A 20,170-nucleotide genomic window follows, 5' to 3' on the forward strand; every position below is an offset into this window, starting at 1 on the left:
TGACAGGGGGACTGCGAGAGAGAGAGAGGAAGGGAGAGAGAGAGGATGACTAAGTGAGTGACTGAGAGAGAGAGGGGGGGGGGGGGAGAGAGACAGGGGGGAGACTGAGAAGCTGGAGAACAGAGAGCAGCAGATGCACAAGGTGCTCCTTCTCTCTCAGACCTGCAGCAGCGCTCAAACATCAGGCATGACCTGCCCCAGGATGGCTTCAGAAGTATTTCAGTGGATGTAAACCCCCTTTTTTTTCTTTGCATGCTGGATGGATTGTATTGCTTTATTGTCTCCTCGGACTACTGGAAATCTGAGAGGTTGTTTTACGCACACGTGCGAGCGCTCACCGGGAATCACTGGATGTCCGGCTTAAAAAACCTTGCGGATCTTTTCGGAGGGTATGAGAGATATGAATTAGATGGATGTACACATCAAATAGGTTTCCTGCGGAGTGGAATATTTTCTAGGCTACACTTGCAGCCCACATGGCTTTACCAAACTCACCGGGGTCTCCCGGAGCTGGGAAGCCCAACCCCGGTGTCATAGACCTGGGGACAATCTTCGTTGACTCCGACATCATATTTGGATTTACAAGTCACCTGCTGAAGAGAAAAACAAAGGTAAGAGTATGCAGAGGATATGATTGAAACGCGTGTAATCTCGAGGATGGTTTTGTGTTTGAGTGATGTTACTGCATCTAAAATGAGAAACAGTGAAGACTCAGACAAATGATGCGCGTTTTGACGGCTCCTGCCCGGTATTCAGGACCTTGAACAGCACCGTGCAGCATCCTCGGTCCCTCATCTGATCCAAAACTTAATCCTTGGATTTCACTCATGAAGAGTTTGTCTTATTCAACACTTCTGCAACATTTTGCAATAAATAAAGTATCTTAACTTTTATTTTTTTTCTTAAATGGGCTCGGAGCAAATGGCCAAAATAAGCTACTTCATCTGGGTTTGACAGAAATTAGGTGATTGAATTATAACCTACAATCAATTAAACTGTAGCAGATTTAAATATAAGTGAAAAATGCTGTGGAAAAATGTGTAGACTATTTGAAGATTTAGAACAACTAATCTAATAATGAAATCTTTTTTCACTTTAACGCAGATATTTGTGTTGAGACTATTCTTTTGCAACCTCAAAAAATGTTTGCAACCCAAATTGAAAACTGCTTTAAAACACAATAAACATGTATTCAACGGTGCATACTTTGCAAGTCACTCGGTTAACATCCCGTACAGTATGATATGAGTTGTACAACCAAAGGACAAAAGACTGTGCGTTCCACTAAATAGGTCGTTTGAGGGCAGGAAAAGAGAGAGAGAACCCGTTTCTGGTGCCGAGGGCAGCAACACATGTGGCCACTGTCGCTTACATCACCCGCATGAAATATTCAAAGTTTACGAATTAAATATTTAAGCTCAGTACACCCATCACCACCGTCCTTCCAGTTTGGGAGATGCTGCTCCATGTTTGTGCCAGAGGATGGCGCCAGAGTTACACTAACAACACACAGAGGCAGTCAAGCGAGCGCCATGGGAGGAGAGGCAACAGTTGCTGATGTGCCCTGCATCTAAGAGCAAAATCAGCCCTGTCCTCTAAAGAATGGCGTGATATGTGGAATTCAGACAACAAAATGAGGAGTAGCAAAACGATGTCACTCTTATGATCTTGATGGAGAGTACATAAATTAACCGTTTTCTGAAAATGTCATGGAGTTAATTGAGCTTTCTTATAGTGGCATTTGTTTAATGGTCACTATGCAGAGATGAACCCCCCTTTTTAACCCCTGAAACCAAAATACAAACTCATGCTGTGCAACCAAACTTGATTCAAACCCACGGAACTTTCATTTCTATTGGGGGATCCCAAAGTCAAATGTTTGAGGTTGAATTTTGGAGAATGTGCATAACATGATGCACAAGTCATCTGGGATGTCTCCATTTGATATTTCTTGCAGTGTAAGCAAGAAGAGCTGGGTAAAAGCTGATACACAGGTTAATATGTAGTCATATGTTATTGTCAGACAATGTGAAATAAGATGATTTCCCAGCTACTTGAGAGAAAGAATGAGTATTTCAAGGGTATAAATGAGTAGAGCACTCTATTACTGTCCACTACACGAAGAATTCAGACTGGTCCATGGTATAATTACAGCTCTGAACCCTCATATAGTCCCGCCACCCTGCGCAGGAAAGTTTTCTTCAGCCCTCCCACTCATGTAGTAACACCGCCTCCTGCGCACCCCTGAGTAGTCTCCTGTACCAAAACTCCTCCGCTGCCTTTAAACTTATGGGACACACTCACCAGACGCCTTCGATCAGCAGCTACAGGTCCAGCACAGGTCTGACAGATGACTGGTAACCCTCAGTGGGGTCTTCAGTCCAGCCTATGGCTCTGCTCCGCGTTTTTCAGCGGCAAAACCTGTGAGTTTGGTGTTTCACGAAGAAGACGTTCTCCTGAAGGTGTAACCTTGATCTGGGAGAATGAGCTCATTTGGGGGCAGTTCAGCCCCTGATGAAAGGGACGCTAGCAACCGCATGTTCACTGTAAGTGTCTCACTGCGCGTGATTGAGTGTGAAAGAGTGATTTGCTTTTACTTCGTGCTGGTTGTAGCGTTTTTCTACCTGTGGCGCGTGCTTAGACAGGTGTTCTGTATTCACACGGGTTGTTAAGGCACAAACAATTTCACCCTCACACCTGTATGCACCGCTGCGACCCCTTTTTTCCCGTCTTATAACCGAGCAGTTAACCAAACTTTATTTTTCCCCTTATGCTGAAGGTGGAGGGATGTCCGAGTGGGGAGTCTCCGGTGACTCCCAGGAAAAGACTTCATTCTGCGGAGGACGCGCGGTGCAGCAGCCGGCCTGCTCCTGAGGGCGCCGGGTCGGTTTCCATCTCCGAGTCGGAGGAGAAGGGAGGCATCTGCCAGCAATGTCAGCAGAAAGTCTCAGAGATGAAGAAGCAAGCCCTGGCCTTGGCTGATCAGAATTCATTGAAGGTTGGTGAAATACGTTTTCATCGTCGTTAGGGGCCACTCTCTAGCTTTTCCATTTATTAACACCCTAAAGTTTGGAATGCCTTGCCATTTTGTTGTATTTCTTATTTTGCAAATTAGGTTCAGAGAGTCAGTGTTGTAAACAGAGAACAGGAGAACTCTGGTATCAGCTTTGGCAGCAGCCTCTCAGTCTGAGCTGCTGTAATATTTTTGTAGAGCTGCTGTGTCTTTTGTCTTTTCTTGCCCACCTGCACCTGCTCTTTGCACTCATCTTTTTATATATGATCTGTGGGGAATGAAATTGGATCCACTTGATAGTTTCTAATTCTACCAAGAAAGCTCTCACCATGCACTTGTTAAAGTTGTTTATTGCCATACTTGACTTCAAATGCTGGCCTTGGATGTGAAAATGGAAGCTTTTGAGACTTTGAAAGTGGCCCATTGTTTAGCTAAACAATGCTTATCTCTTTATTTTGCTGTTGGGTGTGGGGGGTCGAGGGGTTTGAAATGAGCGAGCTGCTCACGTTGGAGACTGAGGAGGAAGTTAAGTCCCAGTCGACCTTCGCTGCGCATTGAAAGTGTTCCTGTACGGCTGCTCCCACAATTCCCACCACTGTTTAAATATAGGCCCTGAGACCACTAGCTGTTGTTGTGGCGGGCTGGGTTTGCCCTCGGGTCGGTTCTCCTTTGTTGTCCCATTTTAGAGAGAGAAAGAGAAAGAGAGAGAGAGAGAGAGAGAGAGTCTCAACGTCAGATTGTATTACAGCTCTTCAAGGTTCACCCCCAAATCCCACAGCACCTGATGTTCATACGGGAGCAGGTATACAAGGGGCATTTCTGAAGCACCTGGGCTCCCTGTTTGAGACATCTGTATGTGTGGTCTAATCTTTGTTCTGAGCATATCAGATCTATATTCAGGTATCAGGTAAGTCCACCCCGTAAACACATTAAGCCTCCCCCTAACTGCCATTATCTGCCATGGGAATGCACCTCCCCTTTTTAGTGTGGGACCCTCCAGCAGTACTTTGTGGCCTTCACCAGGTGCTCAGTGTTGTAGAAAGAGATGAGAGTTGCCTCCCCTCTTTCCCCCCTATTTTGCACTTGTTGATGGCTAAATTGGGCCTTAATTCCGGGGTGGCAAACAGTGATGGCAGGGTGCTCTTATTGTACCAGGGTTGTGGTATGGGCTACTCCAGCTGAAGGATAATAAACCCATTGTCTTTGTGACTTTTGAGCCGCTCACCTGTTTCATAGGATGGACGTGGTCGCGGATGATCGCTTTCCAAATTGCTTCCTCCGCGGAGGGAATAAGGTCAGCGGGGCGACTCAGGTGGGCCCGCCTGGCGTGTCTTGGATCGCACTACCTTGCAAGGGTTTGGACCAGTGTTGTGTCTGAAGTTGTCATGGGAAAAAAAAAAAAAGAGCGGAGACTGTTTACCCGAGGTCGCACTTCCCCTCCCTCCCTTTTGTGGAGAGGAAGTCGGCTTGGTCCCCAGACATCCCCCCACCCTCCTCACCCAGCCTGTCGACTTATTGTTTGCATACAGTAGTAGTAGTGAGTAGATAAAAATTCAAGGAAGACTGTTTGGGTAGAGTGAATGTGCTTTCATACATGAAGCCTACTAGAGGGAAAGCTTTTGTGTTTTCCTGTTTGGGTCTAAAGGAACCTGCTTACAGTGTGTCCTGCAAAAAAAAGTGAGGGAAGTAAAGCCCAGTATAGCTCTGTGGGAAGGAGTCCAGAGAGTTACCGAAACCACTGGGTCAGCATTAAAAAACTGAAATTAAACGTTTTCTTTACGCATCCACGTCCACTGGCAGCAATTAAATATTTTTCATGCTTTCTGCTCTCAGATGCCTCCCTCATTTCAAGAGCAGCAGTGGTGTTTGACAACTTTTAAAAACTATTTAAACTGCACATACAACTACATTGCCCTTTATGCACATAATTTGCAGTGGTTCTAATTATAAATATTTTATGACATCGTGTTGAAGGGCTCAACCGCAAATTAACTTTCCCGAAATGATGTCCTTGAGCTAACATCCTTAAGTTTCAGCTGCTTTGGCACATTTTATATTATACAGACAGCAGATGAAAGAAAAACCCTGGGAAAAAATGCCCTTTGCTAAAAAGACAGACAGACACAACAGAGACACTGACAACCTCCAGACTTGATCTAATCAAGGGAATTCACCTACTTAATTTGCATAATTAAAACCTACAGTAAAGAATGACTTCAGTAGTGAATAGGAGACAGTCTGGATTCAATAATTGTAGACTGTGCTTATTGTGGCTGGACACAGCGGCTAGGTGAGGTTTGATATAAAGAAAGACCATCGCTTAAATCTCAGCTTCAAAGTAACCAATTAGCTCCTTACTGTAATCAGAGGCTCTGTCAACACAGACAGATAGGGCCATGCAGCTGGATTAGATCCACCCTCAGATCATAAATGCTAGCTCTCATCCTCTTTTTGTAAGTCTCTAAGGGATACCTCATATTTTAGTCATGTGTGTTGATGAGATGAAACATGTTTTTTGTGCCTGTGCCGTCAACCATCTCATGCAAAAGTTAAGAGCGTGTCAGTGACAACAATAGGTGATTAGGTTTGTATAGAGCCAGTGGCCTGGAGTTATTGTGACCTGCAAGGACTATAATTCCTCACCCATGGCCAGGCCTGAGCAGCTTAGACCCCTTAGTCACAATTTAGACAGAAGCCCTGTCATTTGATACATTTTTTTTTCTTTTTTTTTTTTTTTGAAGAGGCTAACCTTAATTGTATTCACTGAACCATGAGAGAGTTGACATTCAGGGAGAATGAGAGGCAAAAAGACTGGATTATGTTGATGAAATATGCATGGAGGTGCATCAGTGCTCAGGTTTAAGGAATCCTTGAAGAACAAGTTGGAAGTGTGCACAACTATTTTGGGAAATATACTACTTTGACACCACACTCATGTTTGCATGTGCAGCTGGAGCCAGTGGCCGTTTAGCCTGTCAACTAGCTAGGTGTCAAAGAAAATTATTTTAAAAAATGGGTCACCAGGCTGTTTCTTGTTTAGTCTCCTACAAGGCTAGCTGTCTCCAGGCCTGTGCTAAGCTAATCTAACCAATGATGGCATCCTCATTAGCATACGGGTATGACTCTTGCTAACTCTGGGCAAGGAAATGAATAACTGTTCTTTTAAGATTGCAGCTGAGAATACTTGGTGTTTCTTGCTCTCAAATGGTAAAATGTAAAGTGAAAGTTTGGAACACAACTGCTCATAAATACTGAGACCCATGAATATAAAAGCACTTTTGGTCCTTGAGGTCCACTAGTACACTGACTGATTAACAGAGAATGTCCTGCAGGGCTGTGAGGGCTTGCAGACCTGGATTAAGCTGAGCTATTGGAGGTTGAGGTCAGTTACAGCCAGACCTCACCTTTGAGATGACCTTTGCCCTCTGGATATGGGGAAACTGAATTAAGTACCACAAGCTAATCAGGTCACAACAGGCATCCAGGTATAATTTTGGTTTATAGAGAATGAGCAAACCACCAGCTAATCATGAATACAGTGCACAGCTAATATATGCACAGTGTGTCCAAGCCTATTATGGATGGCGTGTATGAGTGTGACTGTGAATGTGGCTGCAGGAATTAGTTTGTACCATGAGGCTTTTTGCCAGTTTTTTCATGTTGAATTCATAAATTATGGGAACAGTAATTTTCTCAAATGGCTCATTTGAATTCATGTTTGATTTGTTTCTGCTTTGTTCCTCATTTGACCCTTGATCCACTCAAACTGCAGAGTTGTTAGCGAATCTATTTAAGTGTTTCAAATCAGGTTTTGTTTCCCATAGCCCCGAAGAAAGGAAATTAATCAACCCTACAAATAATGTTTCTGGGCCTAAAACCTCTGATTTTGTTTGACTTTGTTTTGTATTCTATAAACACCTCTATATATACAGGCATTTGTATGTATATATCCGTGTAATCCCATGTACTAACTGTATGTTGTTTGCTTTCTGCCCATTTTCCTTATTCATTCTGCACCTCCTTGCCCACTTATGGATTTGTATAACTGTCATAGAAAAACTAGGGCAAAGTGTTTGGTTGCCATGGCCGAGGAGCCAGTGGGAACATTGTTTTGTTGATAGTAGTACTGTGCATGGATGTGTGTGTGTTTACAAGTCAGTGTAAGACAAATGGCTCAGGAGAGATAGGGAAGAAGTGGGTGCTGGTGAGTGAATGCAGTTCTGCCTACCTGGTCACTGTTTCTCAGGCCATTCGGGGGGTGTGCTACCTCTTCTTTGTTGACTGACCTCTGAACTTTCTGTCAGCTCTCCCAGTCTTTATGGTGGGTTAGAGTTTCAGGGGGCCGACCTGGGCAGGAACAGGTGCACGCTGCCAGGTTCGCTGCAGGAGGGCGGGACGACAGCACAGAGTGAGTGGCAGACGGATGAAGGGAAGGACAGAAAAAAGACTGTGTGAAAAACCCCTCCGGTTGTGAAACTTGAGCTAACTTAGAGTTAAAACAGAGCATGACTGTATTATTCTATTCACCTCTAAGCACCTGAGCCCCTGGGGCTCTGTGTGATGTGTGTGGTGTGTGTGTGTGTGTGTGTGTGTATCGCATGCCTGTGCGCCTGCTCAGCGGTGCATGCACTCCAGAGAGGCTGGGGGGAGATGAGAGACGAGACAGGAGAATACAGGAGACTCCAGGCTGAGCTGTCCCCTCTTTTCATCCCTGCGTGCAGTGTGACTTCTGCTTTATGGCATGTGGCTGTATTAAACCACAGAGCAATAATCTGGTGTCAAGTGGTGCAGCGACCAGCAGACATCAGTCATGGAGCTACCGTGCTGCACTGTATCTGTGAGCCTTAGCAGTATGCAGCTGTTCACTGCCACTTTACCTCAAGTCTCCACAGCTTCATTCAGTCACTCTTTCAGCAGCTGTCAGCCACATCTTTATGTGACAAATTGTTTTGTGTTTGCCTGCATTATGTTCACTTCTTTTACAATTACTGTTAGGGCTGGGTTTTGAATGTAAATACTTTCTTAGTGCGCAATGAAATGCGTCTACCATGTAGGACCAAGTATTGAAAGCTGGCATTGAATGACATGTCAAAATTTTATCCCATCTTTTCTTAAATCAGAGAGTTTCTGATTTGAATCATGTTGTTATTGTACAGCGACATAAAAGATTTGTCCTTTATTTCCTTTATTTATATATCCAGCTTTTACATCCACCTGTTAGCTGCACAGTGCAGCCATAGTCCTTAAAATGTGGGCAGTGGAACAACCCCGTCAGTAGTTAAGGGCACGTAAATAGTTTCTCATTCACTTTCCTTCTTCCAGATTTTCACAGCTGGTCCTGCTTTTCAAAGCACTTTCACTGGCCAGAAACCCTTTTTCCCAACCTTCAGGCAACTCTGGAATGAAGGCAACATCTTCACAATGTCTGCTGCAGTTTCATTTTACATCTTTAATTTGGTGAGCTGAAAGTGAATTGACCCCAATTGTTGCTTCCCAGTCCGCTACTTATCACAATTGCAAGAGTAAATTGCTACGTGGCAGAGTGCAGGAAATGGGTTCAGGGTGCACAGATGCGAGGGCTGATGGAAACTGAGCCGCAGTAAGGCTGATGCTCATCGCCTTTCATCGGGAGGAGAGTGAAGGAATCTGTTGGAGGAGGTTAAGGAATTCTCCACCTGGAATAACTGCCATTCCTTACGTCTGCACTGCGTTCCTGACCGCTCAGAGGAGTGGATCCACAGCAGGCAAGATAAAACAGGAGCTGACATAGGCTCCCAAGCAGATGCCCATTCATACACACAAACACACACTGTACATACACATGCATGTGCAGCTCAGACACACACATATGCACAGGGTTTACCTGAATGTGTCCTCTTCTGGCCATCTGGCCCGTTCTGGTACAGCAGCGTGCCACTGTAATGTCTACAGAGAGCCATCCAGATGTTCCCTAAGTTTCCTGTCAAGGTGAGCAGAGCTATTTAGAGTCACTTAGATCTGGGAATTTACTCTCCTGCTATGAGTTATTGGTGAGACTATAGCGCCTCTCTCATTCAAACAAGTCAAATCTGTAAAGTCACCCTATTGTCCCTAATAACAGCTATTCATTAAAGACGTTCAATCAAACTGTGTGACTTTAAAGACCAACTGCACCATTACCTGATGAGAAAGCCATTTCAAGTTACCAGAGGCTGTGAGGCTTCATGCTTAATAGAGTGTTTTAGCTTTCCTTTTGATCTCTGTAAATGTTGGCCTGAAGTGGCCTGATGCATTTAAATGAGATGTATTCTGAACACAGTTTGACAAATACAATTGTACAACAAAATTATGATAAAAAAAATATTAAGTGGTAGAAGTCTTTCTTTTTTCATAAAGAGTAATAAAATCTCACTCTCCCCTTTTGGGAAATACTCTTATTCAAGACTGAGAGGAGAAGATTGATACCAGTTGTGCCTGTCTGTTAGCAACAACTACAGTTGCTACAGCAACTTGCTACAGTTGCTTCTTAGTATAACATGAAGAAGCAGGTAAAACGGCCGGCCAGACGTCGTCCAAAGGTGTGTACCAAAACCTCTTAAGCTCACAAATGAATGTGAATCTCATTTGTTTAATCTGTATAAAAACAACTAGCTAAAACTTGAAGATTTTAATGGGTTAGCTTTAGAGGTGTTAGCAGGCAGATTACTAGAGTAAAGCTAGTTGTTTCTCCTTGTTTCCAGTCTTTATGCCAAGCTAAACTGTCTCTTGGCCATACCTTCACATATAATGGACAGATATTGTGTGTGGTGTTGATTGGCATTGATATTCTCATCTGCACTAACACTTAGCAAGAAAGAAAATATGTATTTCCCAATACATCAAACTATTTCGTTTGCCATATGCTAGCTAGTGTTGCACAAGTTTGCTATGAGTGGTCATTTCGAGCTTTAGTGAAATAACATTTAAAGTACAGGTGTATATTTACTGAGTATATTAATTCAGGCGTGACTGTCAGGCAATCAAAACTGAGGTCTGGCTCTGGTTTTGTTTTTTTTTACAGATCATTTTGACAGAACTCTTTGAATTAAAGCACCAGGTAATGCTGAGGTTTTGACAGCACCTATATTCTTTAGCTGTTTCTCATTGTTTTTGTATTTGACGAATGATTGCCATGCATAATAGTACTTGTCTGAATGGGTTTGCTGCTGTTTGGTGAAGGATCATGTGTTACATTGAGCCAGACTGAAATGAAACAATGGATCTGCAGTCTGAGTTGACAGGACGATGTGTTACAGCACAGCATAGGTCTGCAGTGCATGAGAACAGAGCAACAAAGGCAGAAATGTCAGTGTGCAAAAAACACAAATTCAACAAGAAGTGTAACCAGTGGGAATTAATCAGTTTGACTTGTTAATTTAGGGTGAGCTGTCTGTGTGTGATTGTATGTGTATGTTTGTTTTATGCTTTCTTGGGGCTCCTACTTCTTGGCTCCATATGTCATGGTGAAGTGAGACATGCACGATCCGAGCAGACTGCAGTCCATTATTGAGTCTGATTCAGAGTATTGGAAAAACATAGTTGTTGAGATAAATTTTCAAGACGGTACACAGACACTGAGAAGCACTGAGCTGGAGGTAATCTCCTGCTGGCTCCATAAAACGCACTCAATTGACAGCAGGCCTTGTGGTAGCAGACAAATCGCCTGGCTTATAGCAATGTGCTGAAAGAGAATGCCAGCACTGTGTATCCTTGCCAAGATGGATATGCAGACAGCAAACTCTGGGCTGCTTGGGCGTGGCTCTCTTGTGCATAGCAAACAGTGGATCAGGGGAGTATGGTCCCTAAGTTGGACTTGACATTGCCTCGTTTGTTTTCCTCTTTGGCAGATGTAAATGGAGCTTCTACTTCTCACCTGCCAGTTCAGACGGCTGCCAGTGTTAGGCCTCTTTGGCAATATTTACCCTCAGAGAGTGCACTGAGTATGGCCTAGATGTTAAAAAAGCAGGTTTATAAAATCTGTGTTAAATGTTTACATGGAATGAGCAGTGCCTTTTCTGAACAACTTTTGTCAAAGTGCCAGGAGCCAGGCACTTAACAAGTTTGTTTTTGCAGGAATGGTAATTTTACACAAAGTGAAATAAATTACAAGGTGACGGATTATATACAGTATTTGTACATGCAGTCTGAAGACAAAAAGTTTTTTCCCACCTAATGAATGTATGTCAAATTTTCACTCTTCTTATAGGTCTGTTATTGCCCTCAACCAACTCCTGAGGGAAACATACTAAAGCGGCTAAATGCTCCTTTACCTTCACTAGCTAGCTGCTAACGTGTGCCATTTGGTGTTGCTGAGCAGGTAGCATAGAGCAGCTTTTACAACACATTTTGTTAGTTTAAAGGTGCTATATGTGAGTTTTTGCTATCACTCCATAGCCAACATTAGCATTAACAGCTGTCTACTTACCAGTCTAGAAGAAAGGTTGCGAGTTTATTATCAAAATTCATTCATTTACTCACCAAGAGATGTTTCCAGCATTGGAAGCATCTCAGTGGCCAAGTAAACTGTGGTTGGGGTGCACAGTTGCTGTGTGAGTGCACCGCTGTGCTTTCATGTCATATATCTATATATGTGTCTTGGCGACAATGTGCATGCATCTCTGTGTGATTCTATTTGTGTTTGTGTAATAGTAGATGGATTGTGATGGGTTGTGTTGTGATTGGTAGATGGGTTGTGTTAACTCCTCTTACTGGGCTCCCCAGCTATGCGTTGGGGCTATTCTTTATTGTCAGGAGCTCATTCAGATACGTATATAGTGCTCCATAAATCCTGGCGCAGTGTGAAAATGCCAGTCAAAGTTCACGCTGCTCATGTTCATTTCATGCTTGAGTGTCCAGGTCCGTGAGTGAGGATGAGTGTGTGTATTGATGATGTGTGAATGTGCGTATAAGTACTAGAGGAAAAGAAAGAGATGAAGCACATTCAGAGTCCCTCCATCCTCTCCACTTTGCTGCAGAAGTCATCCATCTTTCTGAACTTAACTGCTACCAATTTATGATTGCATTATTACAGTCAGTGTTTTATCTTCATTCCAGCACACGGGCTTGGTGGTGGTCTGGTTAATGGAGAAGGTGATGGAGAAGGTGACTGGCTAGTGCCATTACTATGGTACTTGGTGGGCTTAGCTTTAGGGTGAATATAATGAAAATACATGCTCTCTTTAACTCTGATTTTAGCCCTGCTGGCTGACTTGCTGCTGGTCATGTGCTCATATGAGGGTCTAATGTGCCACTGATCATACTACTATACTACACTACACTCAGATATTAGCTTAATTACGTCCCTATATCATTAGCACGTCAAATAAATATCTGAAAAATCTGATATTTGCACCAAAGCATGTATCCCCCTGTGACAGAGAGAGTACCAGGAAAGAAGTGCATTTTTCTTTCATTACTGAATAATTTGACTTAGCAATTTGCCTGCTGACATTTTAAAGGAAATAGCGTACCAATGCATTCTGCAAAGTGGCAGCAAAGTTGCTTTTATTCCCATGGAAAACTGTGTATCTGAATTTCTCAGTAGGTGGAACACTGAAAAGGTCAGCCTCAGCTGTATGGATTTTCATAATGGATTTTCACCAGAAAAAGTCAATCAAGATACAGCAGCTGTGTTGGTTGTCTGTGACTGGTGAAGTCCTTTTTTTTTTTTTTTTTATCAAACTGGTATACTTTTGCACTTTTGGGAAAATGTGTGAGTAGATTCCAAAGCATCAAAAGCCAACATAAAATTTATTTTTTGTTGCCTTTGTGGTGCTTGAAATGACTGTATCATAAAAATGTGGATATATTTTCATCTGGTCTTGGCAACATTATTGTTAGAGAAGCTTCCAAGCACTGATGCTTGACAGCCTCCCTTCTATATTTTCTGTCTCATCACATGATTTGTACAGATAAGCGACACAGAGAGAAAGAGGCAACAAACTGCTTACATCGCCTTACACTTTTAAGATCTCCAAAAAGTTGATAAAAAGTGCCTCATCCTTGAACTTTGACAGTAGTAAAGAAAAAACACTGTTATTTGTACAGTGATGAACTTGGATGACATTCATGTCCACATGTGCACTATTACAGTAAACACATGTACTTTAGAGGTCACAAGTGTTAAGAAGAAGTCAAATTAGGATAATTAGATTTATACTCGGATCAGCAGAAATTTACTGTCGTGAGAAATGATGCCATCTTGAGCTTGTCATTATTCCCAGTGGATGGAGTAAACCTTCCCCTGCCTCTCTCCCATGAACCGACTCCCATTAATAGATCCGTCCTTTATGCTTCCCCTCTTGTTACTGCCGCTCTATTTTATGATGTCACTCTCTCTGCTGAAGAGCTCTGGGCTGTTTTATCTCCTTCGTGTGTGTCGGGCACTTAAACTTAAACCTCTCTGTTTACGAGTCCCAAACTGCCTCCCCATCCTCTGCGTTTGCTGCTCAGTATCAGTTCAGCATCGCCTATAAAAGCCGAGCCATCCTCGCTGTTTCTGGGAAACTTGCTGTTGGGCATCACAGTGTGGACCCCCAGCTAAGAGCCTGACTCCCATGCTGGGTGTGGGAACAAGCCTGCGAGAGTGTGTGTAGACGTGTGTGTGTATATGTGCGCAGGTTTATATGTGGCATTGTCTCTCTGCTGCATTCTCAGTTAAACTTTTTAGTTTTCTGTGATGCTGACAGCAGCCTCACATCATAATTGCTACTCTCTGGCCTAATTGAATGTGGTTAAATTGCCTTGCCATTTCCCCTTCATTTGGAGCCGCTTTCAGTTGATATTTTTCTCCTACATGCTGATGTTTTTTTTTCTGAAATTGTCATCGTTAATGTGGTGTGTTTTAGGTACTCAACTGCTCTGCTGTTTGGCAGCAGTTCATCCCTGGTGCTTCTCTCAGATGGTAGCTGTTGTTTACTGCTCAAAATTTATGCATCAAACAAAAACATTGCTGGAATGCCTTTGAACGTGTCTGTGCGACACGGAAATGCTCACCTCATTCAGCATGCCTGGTGAAAAAGAGGGAAGCTCTCAGGGAGCAACACCTGTGTCTTTGGCCTTGGTGAATTCCTGCACAGCTTTACTGTTCAGAGCAGGATGCTACTGTTCAGTCCCCTGACCCTCTGCTGTGTCCAGCTCACCTCCCCCTCTCCTTTACATCCTCCAAGGGCAGCAGCTCATAAGAGCCAAAACTTACAAAACCAGGGTCATTCTCTAATGTCCACTGCAAGTCCAGACAGCCACTGAGCTGTAAAACTATTATGTAGTCAAGCTTAAATGTGTGGTTTTATTTACACACGTGGTTTTACAGGTTGTGTCAGTTTTGGTTTGACGTTCGAGCAATGTGTTAGTTTCCAGGTGGAGGCCTTTGTCATATGACCTCTGACTTGAGTTCAGCTGTTCAGAAACTATTCATATGATTTAATCAGCCTCTTCCTGTATATTTACTTTGACAGTCAAACACTAGTTTAACTCTACATAAATGCACAAACTTATATTTTCTCTTCTCTTTTTTCCTTTTCATGTGCTGCTCCTGACCTCTCTGCGCCTGACCCTAAACACAGGTAAGCACATTTATGCACATATGTACCCAAGATCTGTAAATGTTCTTTCTTTTTCCAAGCATCTCTCCCATTGTCGCACGGTCATTACCACATCCATCCAGCGAGACGTTACCCCCTCCTCCCCGTTCTGTCCGTCCACTGACCCTCATCCCACGCTGGGTGTTTATGTCTTCATCTCTTTGTGAGCGAGAGGCTGTTTTGGCTGCAGTGTCCAGTGGAGGGGTGAAACGGGCACACTTGAACTCCCACAGAAGCAGTCATTGGAGACCACATTTGAACTGGATTTGACCTGTTCAGTCTGCACCTGACTTGTGCGATTCCATCTCTTTTATGCATTTTGTCTGCCACTTTAACACTCTCACAAGCATGCCTGCGGACAACACAGGTATTTTGCGGCCTGTTTTTGCCAGAGCTTGGTTCCCATACCAGGAAGCAGTTCAGAAAGTGATTCTTGCTCAAGTTGTTAAGTTATAGAGGGTGCTGTAAAAGCCCTACAGCAGCCATTGAAAGTCATGGTGGCGCTATGGGGATGGAGGGCTCGAGGCTCCTGCAGCAGCAGAACAATGCTTAATTAGCTCATAAACAAAGGCTAGTGGGGGATCAGAAGGGGCAATCAAAGTGTCCCATTCCTTTGAGCTTCTCTCACCATCAACAAAGCCTTTCTAATGGCCCCGTCACTCCACTTGTTGTGTCTCACCGCAGTGTGCTTCCTGACAACATAAAAGGCTCACATTCCTAAAAGAGCCTCGGACGAGAGACGCTGCCCGTCCTCTTCCACCTCCCTTGGCCTTCAAAGCAGCCCTCCATTTCCAATACCACCCACCCCCACCCCACCCCTCCCCTCTCTGCCAGATATTGACATTGCTCCTCCGCTAACGTATGTTTGGGTCCCCGTGGCGACCGCTGTCGCTTTCATCTTCTCTCTTTCAGTCTTGTGTCCGTGACTTTCGTGGTCTGTTTTATTGCGTTCTTTTGTGCGACACTGTGCTGGCACGCTGCTGGGAGCACCATGAGGAAATGCTCCACACGCACACACACACACACACACACACACACACACACACACACATAGAAGACTGTGCCAGGCTCTGGAAAGGTTATTGAAGCTTGGCAAGAAGAACAGGTGTGTATGCAGTGCGCCAGTGTGCCAGGTGTGTCTGCGTGCATACCCGTGCGTCACGGTGACTTGGTGTCCATGTTTGTACTAGGCAGTCAGTGTGTTATTCTTTGTATGTTTGGCCACGAGGCCCTCTAAAGAAAACAGACTGCCACACGAGGACAGCTCGGCAGCAGGTCAGAGGCAATCTCTGCTTGTTTGTGCGACTGTGTTATCATCTCCTGTTTCCTGTCAAAACAGGAAAAAGACAGGGGCGAAAATGGAGGCTAGGAAAGTGCTGCCTTGATGTGTGTTGGCTGGAGGTCCAGCTCTGCCTGACAGTGACCCTCCTGGCCAGGAAAAACAGACCCGTTCAGGGCGTAACCCACAGCGGGATACTTCATGGTGTTATTTTTATCACTTTCACAAAGCGCAGCGAGGGATGCTTTTCCCAGCTGTTGACACAGGTCTGGGTCATTTTGGTCTCCATAACAGCGCAGCAGAGGAGAGAGGGAGACGTCCCATCTGCCCGTGTCCCTTTGGCTGTCAGCCTCGCATGATTGTAGTCTCTGTTTAGGAAGGGAAATCCTTTTTGACATTTTGTTAATCATGAAAGCGAGACACTCCTTTTCTTTGGATGATCCCTAGACCTCCATCACAATACCTTTTCCGTCAGGCTGGAGTTGTCATGTGGGTTTATCCATCCATCACCCACATTTCTTAACTCTTTGCAACAGGATGGCACACACACACACACACACACGCGCGCACACCCTCCCACACACACATACACAGTAAATCTGGTGAATGTTCTTTTATGGCAGTGCACCTATGAGTACATTCCAGACAGTGGAGTCAGCTATTGGCGTGGTTCAGGCGGTGGATTACTGCTGATGGCATGGCAGGTAAAAGCCCCGGTGTCTGCTGCGATACGGCTAAATGAGAAGGCACCTACAGGCAGCACTGCACAAACAGCTGATTAGGGAGTCAGCTAATTATTGACTGGTGAAAAATGATAAGCATCTCTTGCCCTGCTCCGCTCAGGGACTCACTCTGTAAAACTGAGAGTTGCTCTTGTGGAATTCCAGGAGTTTGAAGGCAGAGCTAAGTTTGGCTCTTTATGGGGTCTCTAAAAAAGAAAGGGCTGCTTGCACAAGAATGCTATTGTTAGATTGCACCAAGCAGGCTTTTCTGTTTTTGTTTTCCCAGCAATTTGTGTTCACACTGAGGCCTGAGTAACCACAACCTTTATTTATGTTGCACAAGGAGCAACAGACCGCCACCATGCAAAGTTTGACCTCACGGGGACTGACATTTGTTTTATTTGTGATATTTGATGAGTAACCAGAACATGAGACCAGACAGGTAAATATCAGCGATAGCTCCCTCAGCACGTAACGTCTGGACCGGCAGCAGCGGTCCGCTCCTTTTCTCTGTGACCCAGATTAAGATGCGGCATGTGCTTGGCGACCGGGGTCGATGTCATCAGCTGGGAGGTTGGAGTTCATTTGTCTTTTCTGACAGACCTTCAGGTGGTGTTCCAGTGCTCTGGCAGGAGGCCACACCGACGCTGACCTCCATGAGTCGCGCAATTAGTTGCCCTTTGACCCCCATAGTCCCACAATAAAACCATGAGCACGGACCGGGCATGCTTCTGCATCCCTAGACCCACTTTACACACGGCTCTGTATGTATGTGTGTACGTGTGTGTTGTTGCAGCTTGAAAAGGCACTGATGTGGCATGTGATTCATTCTGACATGATGTAATAGCTCTGAAGTCCTTCGTCTTGTTTCAAATTAACAAAACAAAGAGATGGGAGCGATGCATACAAATTTACACCCCCAGCTTAATGATATATCTGACTTTCCATTCTCCACTCATAAATATATAAAAGATCCATTAGTCTGCGTCCCTTTGCTGCAGACTGCACAGCTCTTCTCTTCTTAAGTGACTATTGTTATTTAACTGCTCTTAACTGCGTGTTTCTCATGCTCTTAAGTGCAGTCAAAGCACATCACTCAGGGCTTATGCGTACAGATGAATGCCATCATATCCTTGAGCCAAAAGTATAAATCTCATTGCAGACTCAACCTTTCTATTTTCACTTTCTTTGACGTGTTCTCAGCGAACACGCAATTCAGCTGCGAGACCTGCAGCTTCCCTCTATTTCTCTCACGATTGCAAGTTTCTCCATCAAGCTGAATCCCTCAGCTCTAACTGAGCTCTGCTGTGTTGTGACATTTCATATGAGCAGACAGAAAGCCCCCCCCACCCCCCGAAGAATGTGAAAAGCACGATTCAAGACGAGACGAGAACTCCGAGCTCAACAAAACTGCCAACAACTCCAAGGTTATCTCTTCACTACACGGAGTGAAGTGACAGCGGTGGTGTCCTTGTCCGCCCATGTTGGCGTCCCTGGCATGAGAATAGAGACGGTTTTGTCACTTGTTTCCTGTTTTGTGATTGGTTGTGCAGAAAGGAGGCTAGAATGACAGTCGCCTACACTTAGCTCCCGTCTTTTTAGACACTGATTTGTCCAGCTTCTTAGTCATGTAGAGGCTCGTTCAAACAGATGGATAACTTCCAAAGCCTTTCCAAATTAGTCTGCTTTCTCCTGTGTCTGCTGGAATGTGTCTGAGCATTACTTCTAGCAGCATGGCTGTAGGGAAACAACATCAGTCTGTCCATCTGGTGGTTGGTCGGTCTGTTGGTCCACCACTTTGGTCCGTAGTGAATTATCTCAACAAATATTGGATGGATTCAGTTTTGTACAGATAGTCCCACATGATAAATCCTTCTGGCTTTGATGATGCCCTGACTCTTCCAATAGTGTCACCAGCAGGTTGAAATTTTTGGCTTTTAGTGAAATATCCTGTTGACTTTGGTGACCACCTGACCACTAGCAGGTCAAATTTTGGCAAGTATTTTCTTTATGACCACAGACCTGCAAAACTAATGATATTCCCGTCAGCCTTAGCTGTACTTTTTGTAAATAACAAATATTAGCATGCTAACATGCTAAAATGGCAAACTTGGTAAACATTATACCTGCTTAAGATCAACATGTTAACACTGACATTGTGAACATGTTAGCATGTCGATATTAGCATCTACTATTAGTACTGCTGTGCCTGAAAACCGACTCACAGAACTGCTAGTATGGCTGCAAACTCTTAGTTTTGTTTCAGTTTGTATAGTATTATAATAGGGATGTGTTTCCTTTAATGCAACTTAAAACATTATGAAATAAAGCAAAATAAACACTATGTTAAAACCATATTTTTCACATGAACTATCAAAGTGAAAAGTGAATATTACTTGGGGGAAAAAAAAACATCTGGCTTTCAGCCCCATCCAGTCCTCAACAGCTCATTTGAATATTAAGTGAAATGGTTGGAGTAGCTTTGTATTGTGGGCCACAAGGCCATTTGCAGGATGCTATTGTTCCTAAAAGACAAAGTGGCAAAATGTGCATGTGAAAAAATTTTGATAAGCCAAGCATTTTCTAGGATAGTGAATGAAAATCCTTCAGACTCAGTAAGTGGATTAGCGTGTGCTATTCTCCACCGAGATAGTTCAGCCTACTTTCTTATCTCACCCAGATTCAATAGAATGTGTCTAGACGTCTCAATTAGTAGGAAAAAAAACAAAAATATACTGGATACTGGTTAGTGCTTATCTCAGTGTGTTTTTCTTTTAGCACTCTCACCAGCTTTCACTCTCTAGTTCTCATAAACAGACAACAGTTTTCCATTAATACAACCCTCCCTGGCTGAAAGCCCTGGGCTGATGTTTAAATTTCTATTATTAGTGATAATTGTGTTCTCTGAGAAGTCATTGGCATGGTAATGACATCTTTCATGATAAATTAGTACACCCCCCTTCTCTGCTCTACCTACACTAGGCTGTTGCACCAGACTGATTCCGCCGCTCGCAACTCTGCTGCTCCATTGTTCTGCCGACACGCAGCAGCTTTGTGAGACACAAAGCGTGTCAGTCTCTGAGATAATGCTGTGCAGACTGGGAGTGGATGGGACAGGGACGCTCTGCACAGCTCACCTTGGCTCAGGACGATTTGTGCTTTAGCATATGAACTCAGTTAAGAAACTAGAATAGGGTGGACTAACCTTTAGCTCGTTCTATAGTCCCTTCAGTTTTGTGATGCTAATCAGTTAGCCTGTTGCTCACATATGTGCACTGGCACATGGGCTGATAAGTGAAGATTGAGATATATGTCAAATAAAAAAGTGCCATGCTCAACAATAACCACTTAGTGTGCCTCATTATGTGCCTCCTTCTCCTCACTCACTGAATCTATGGAGTCACTCCATGTGGAGAGAGAGAGAGAGAGAGAGAGAGAGAGAGAGAGAGAGTGACAGAGTGAGTCTCTCAAGCAGCAACAGAAAACTAGAATATTTATCCATATGGCAGCTTGCCAGCATAATTACTGTCCTGTCCATTCCAAGGGGAAAGTGGAG

At 44.0% G+C, this 20,170-nt stretch overlaps 1 protein-coding gene across 1 annotated transcript in view; it reads left to right on the top strand.

The window, feature by feature from the left end:
* Window positions 1-2,220: 2,220 nt before the first annotated feature.
* kif26ab (kinesin family member 26Ab) overlaps window positions 2,221-20,170 on the top strand; it is a 65,927-nt gene continuing 47,977 nt past the window's right edge. Inside the window, 2 exon segments of the mRNA XM_018690230.2 lie at window positions 2,221-2,546; window positions 2,780-2,998. Of these exon segments, the coding sequence (XP_018545746.1) occupies window positions 2,484-2,546; window positions 2,780-2,998 (282 nt within the window). The 5' untranslated portion in view covers window positions 2,221-2,483.

The sequence above is a fragment of the Lates calcarifer genome, linkage group LG19 (genome assembly GCF_001640805.2).
Source record: "Lates calcarifer isolate ASB-BC8 linkage group LG19, TLL_Latcal_v3, whole genome shotgun sequence".
Lineage (NCBI taxonomy): Eukaryota > Metazoa > Chordata > Actinopteri > Centropomidae > Lates > Lates calcarifer.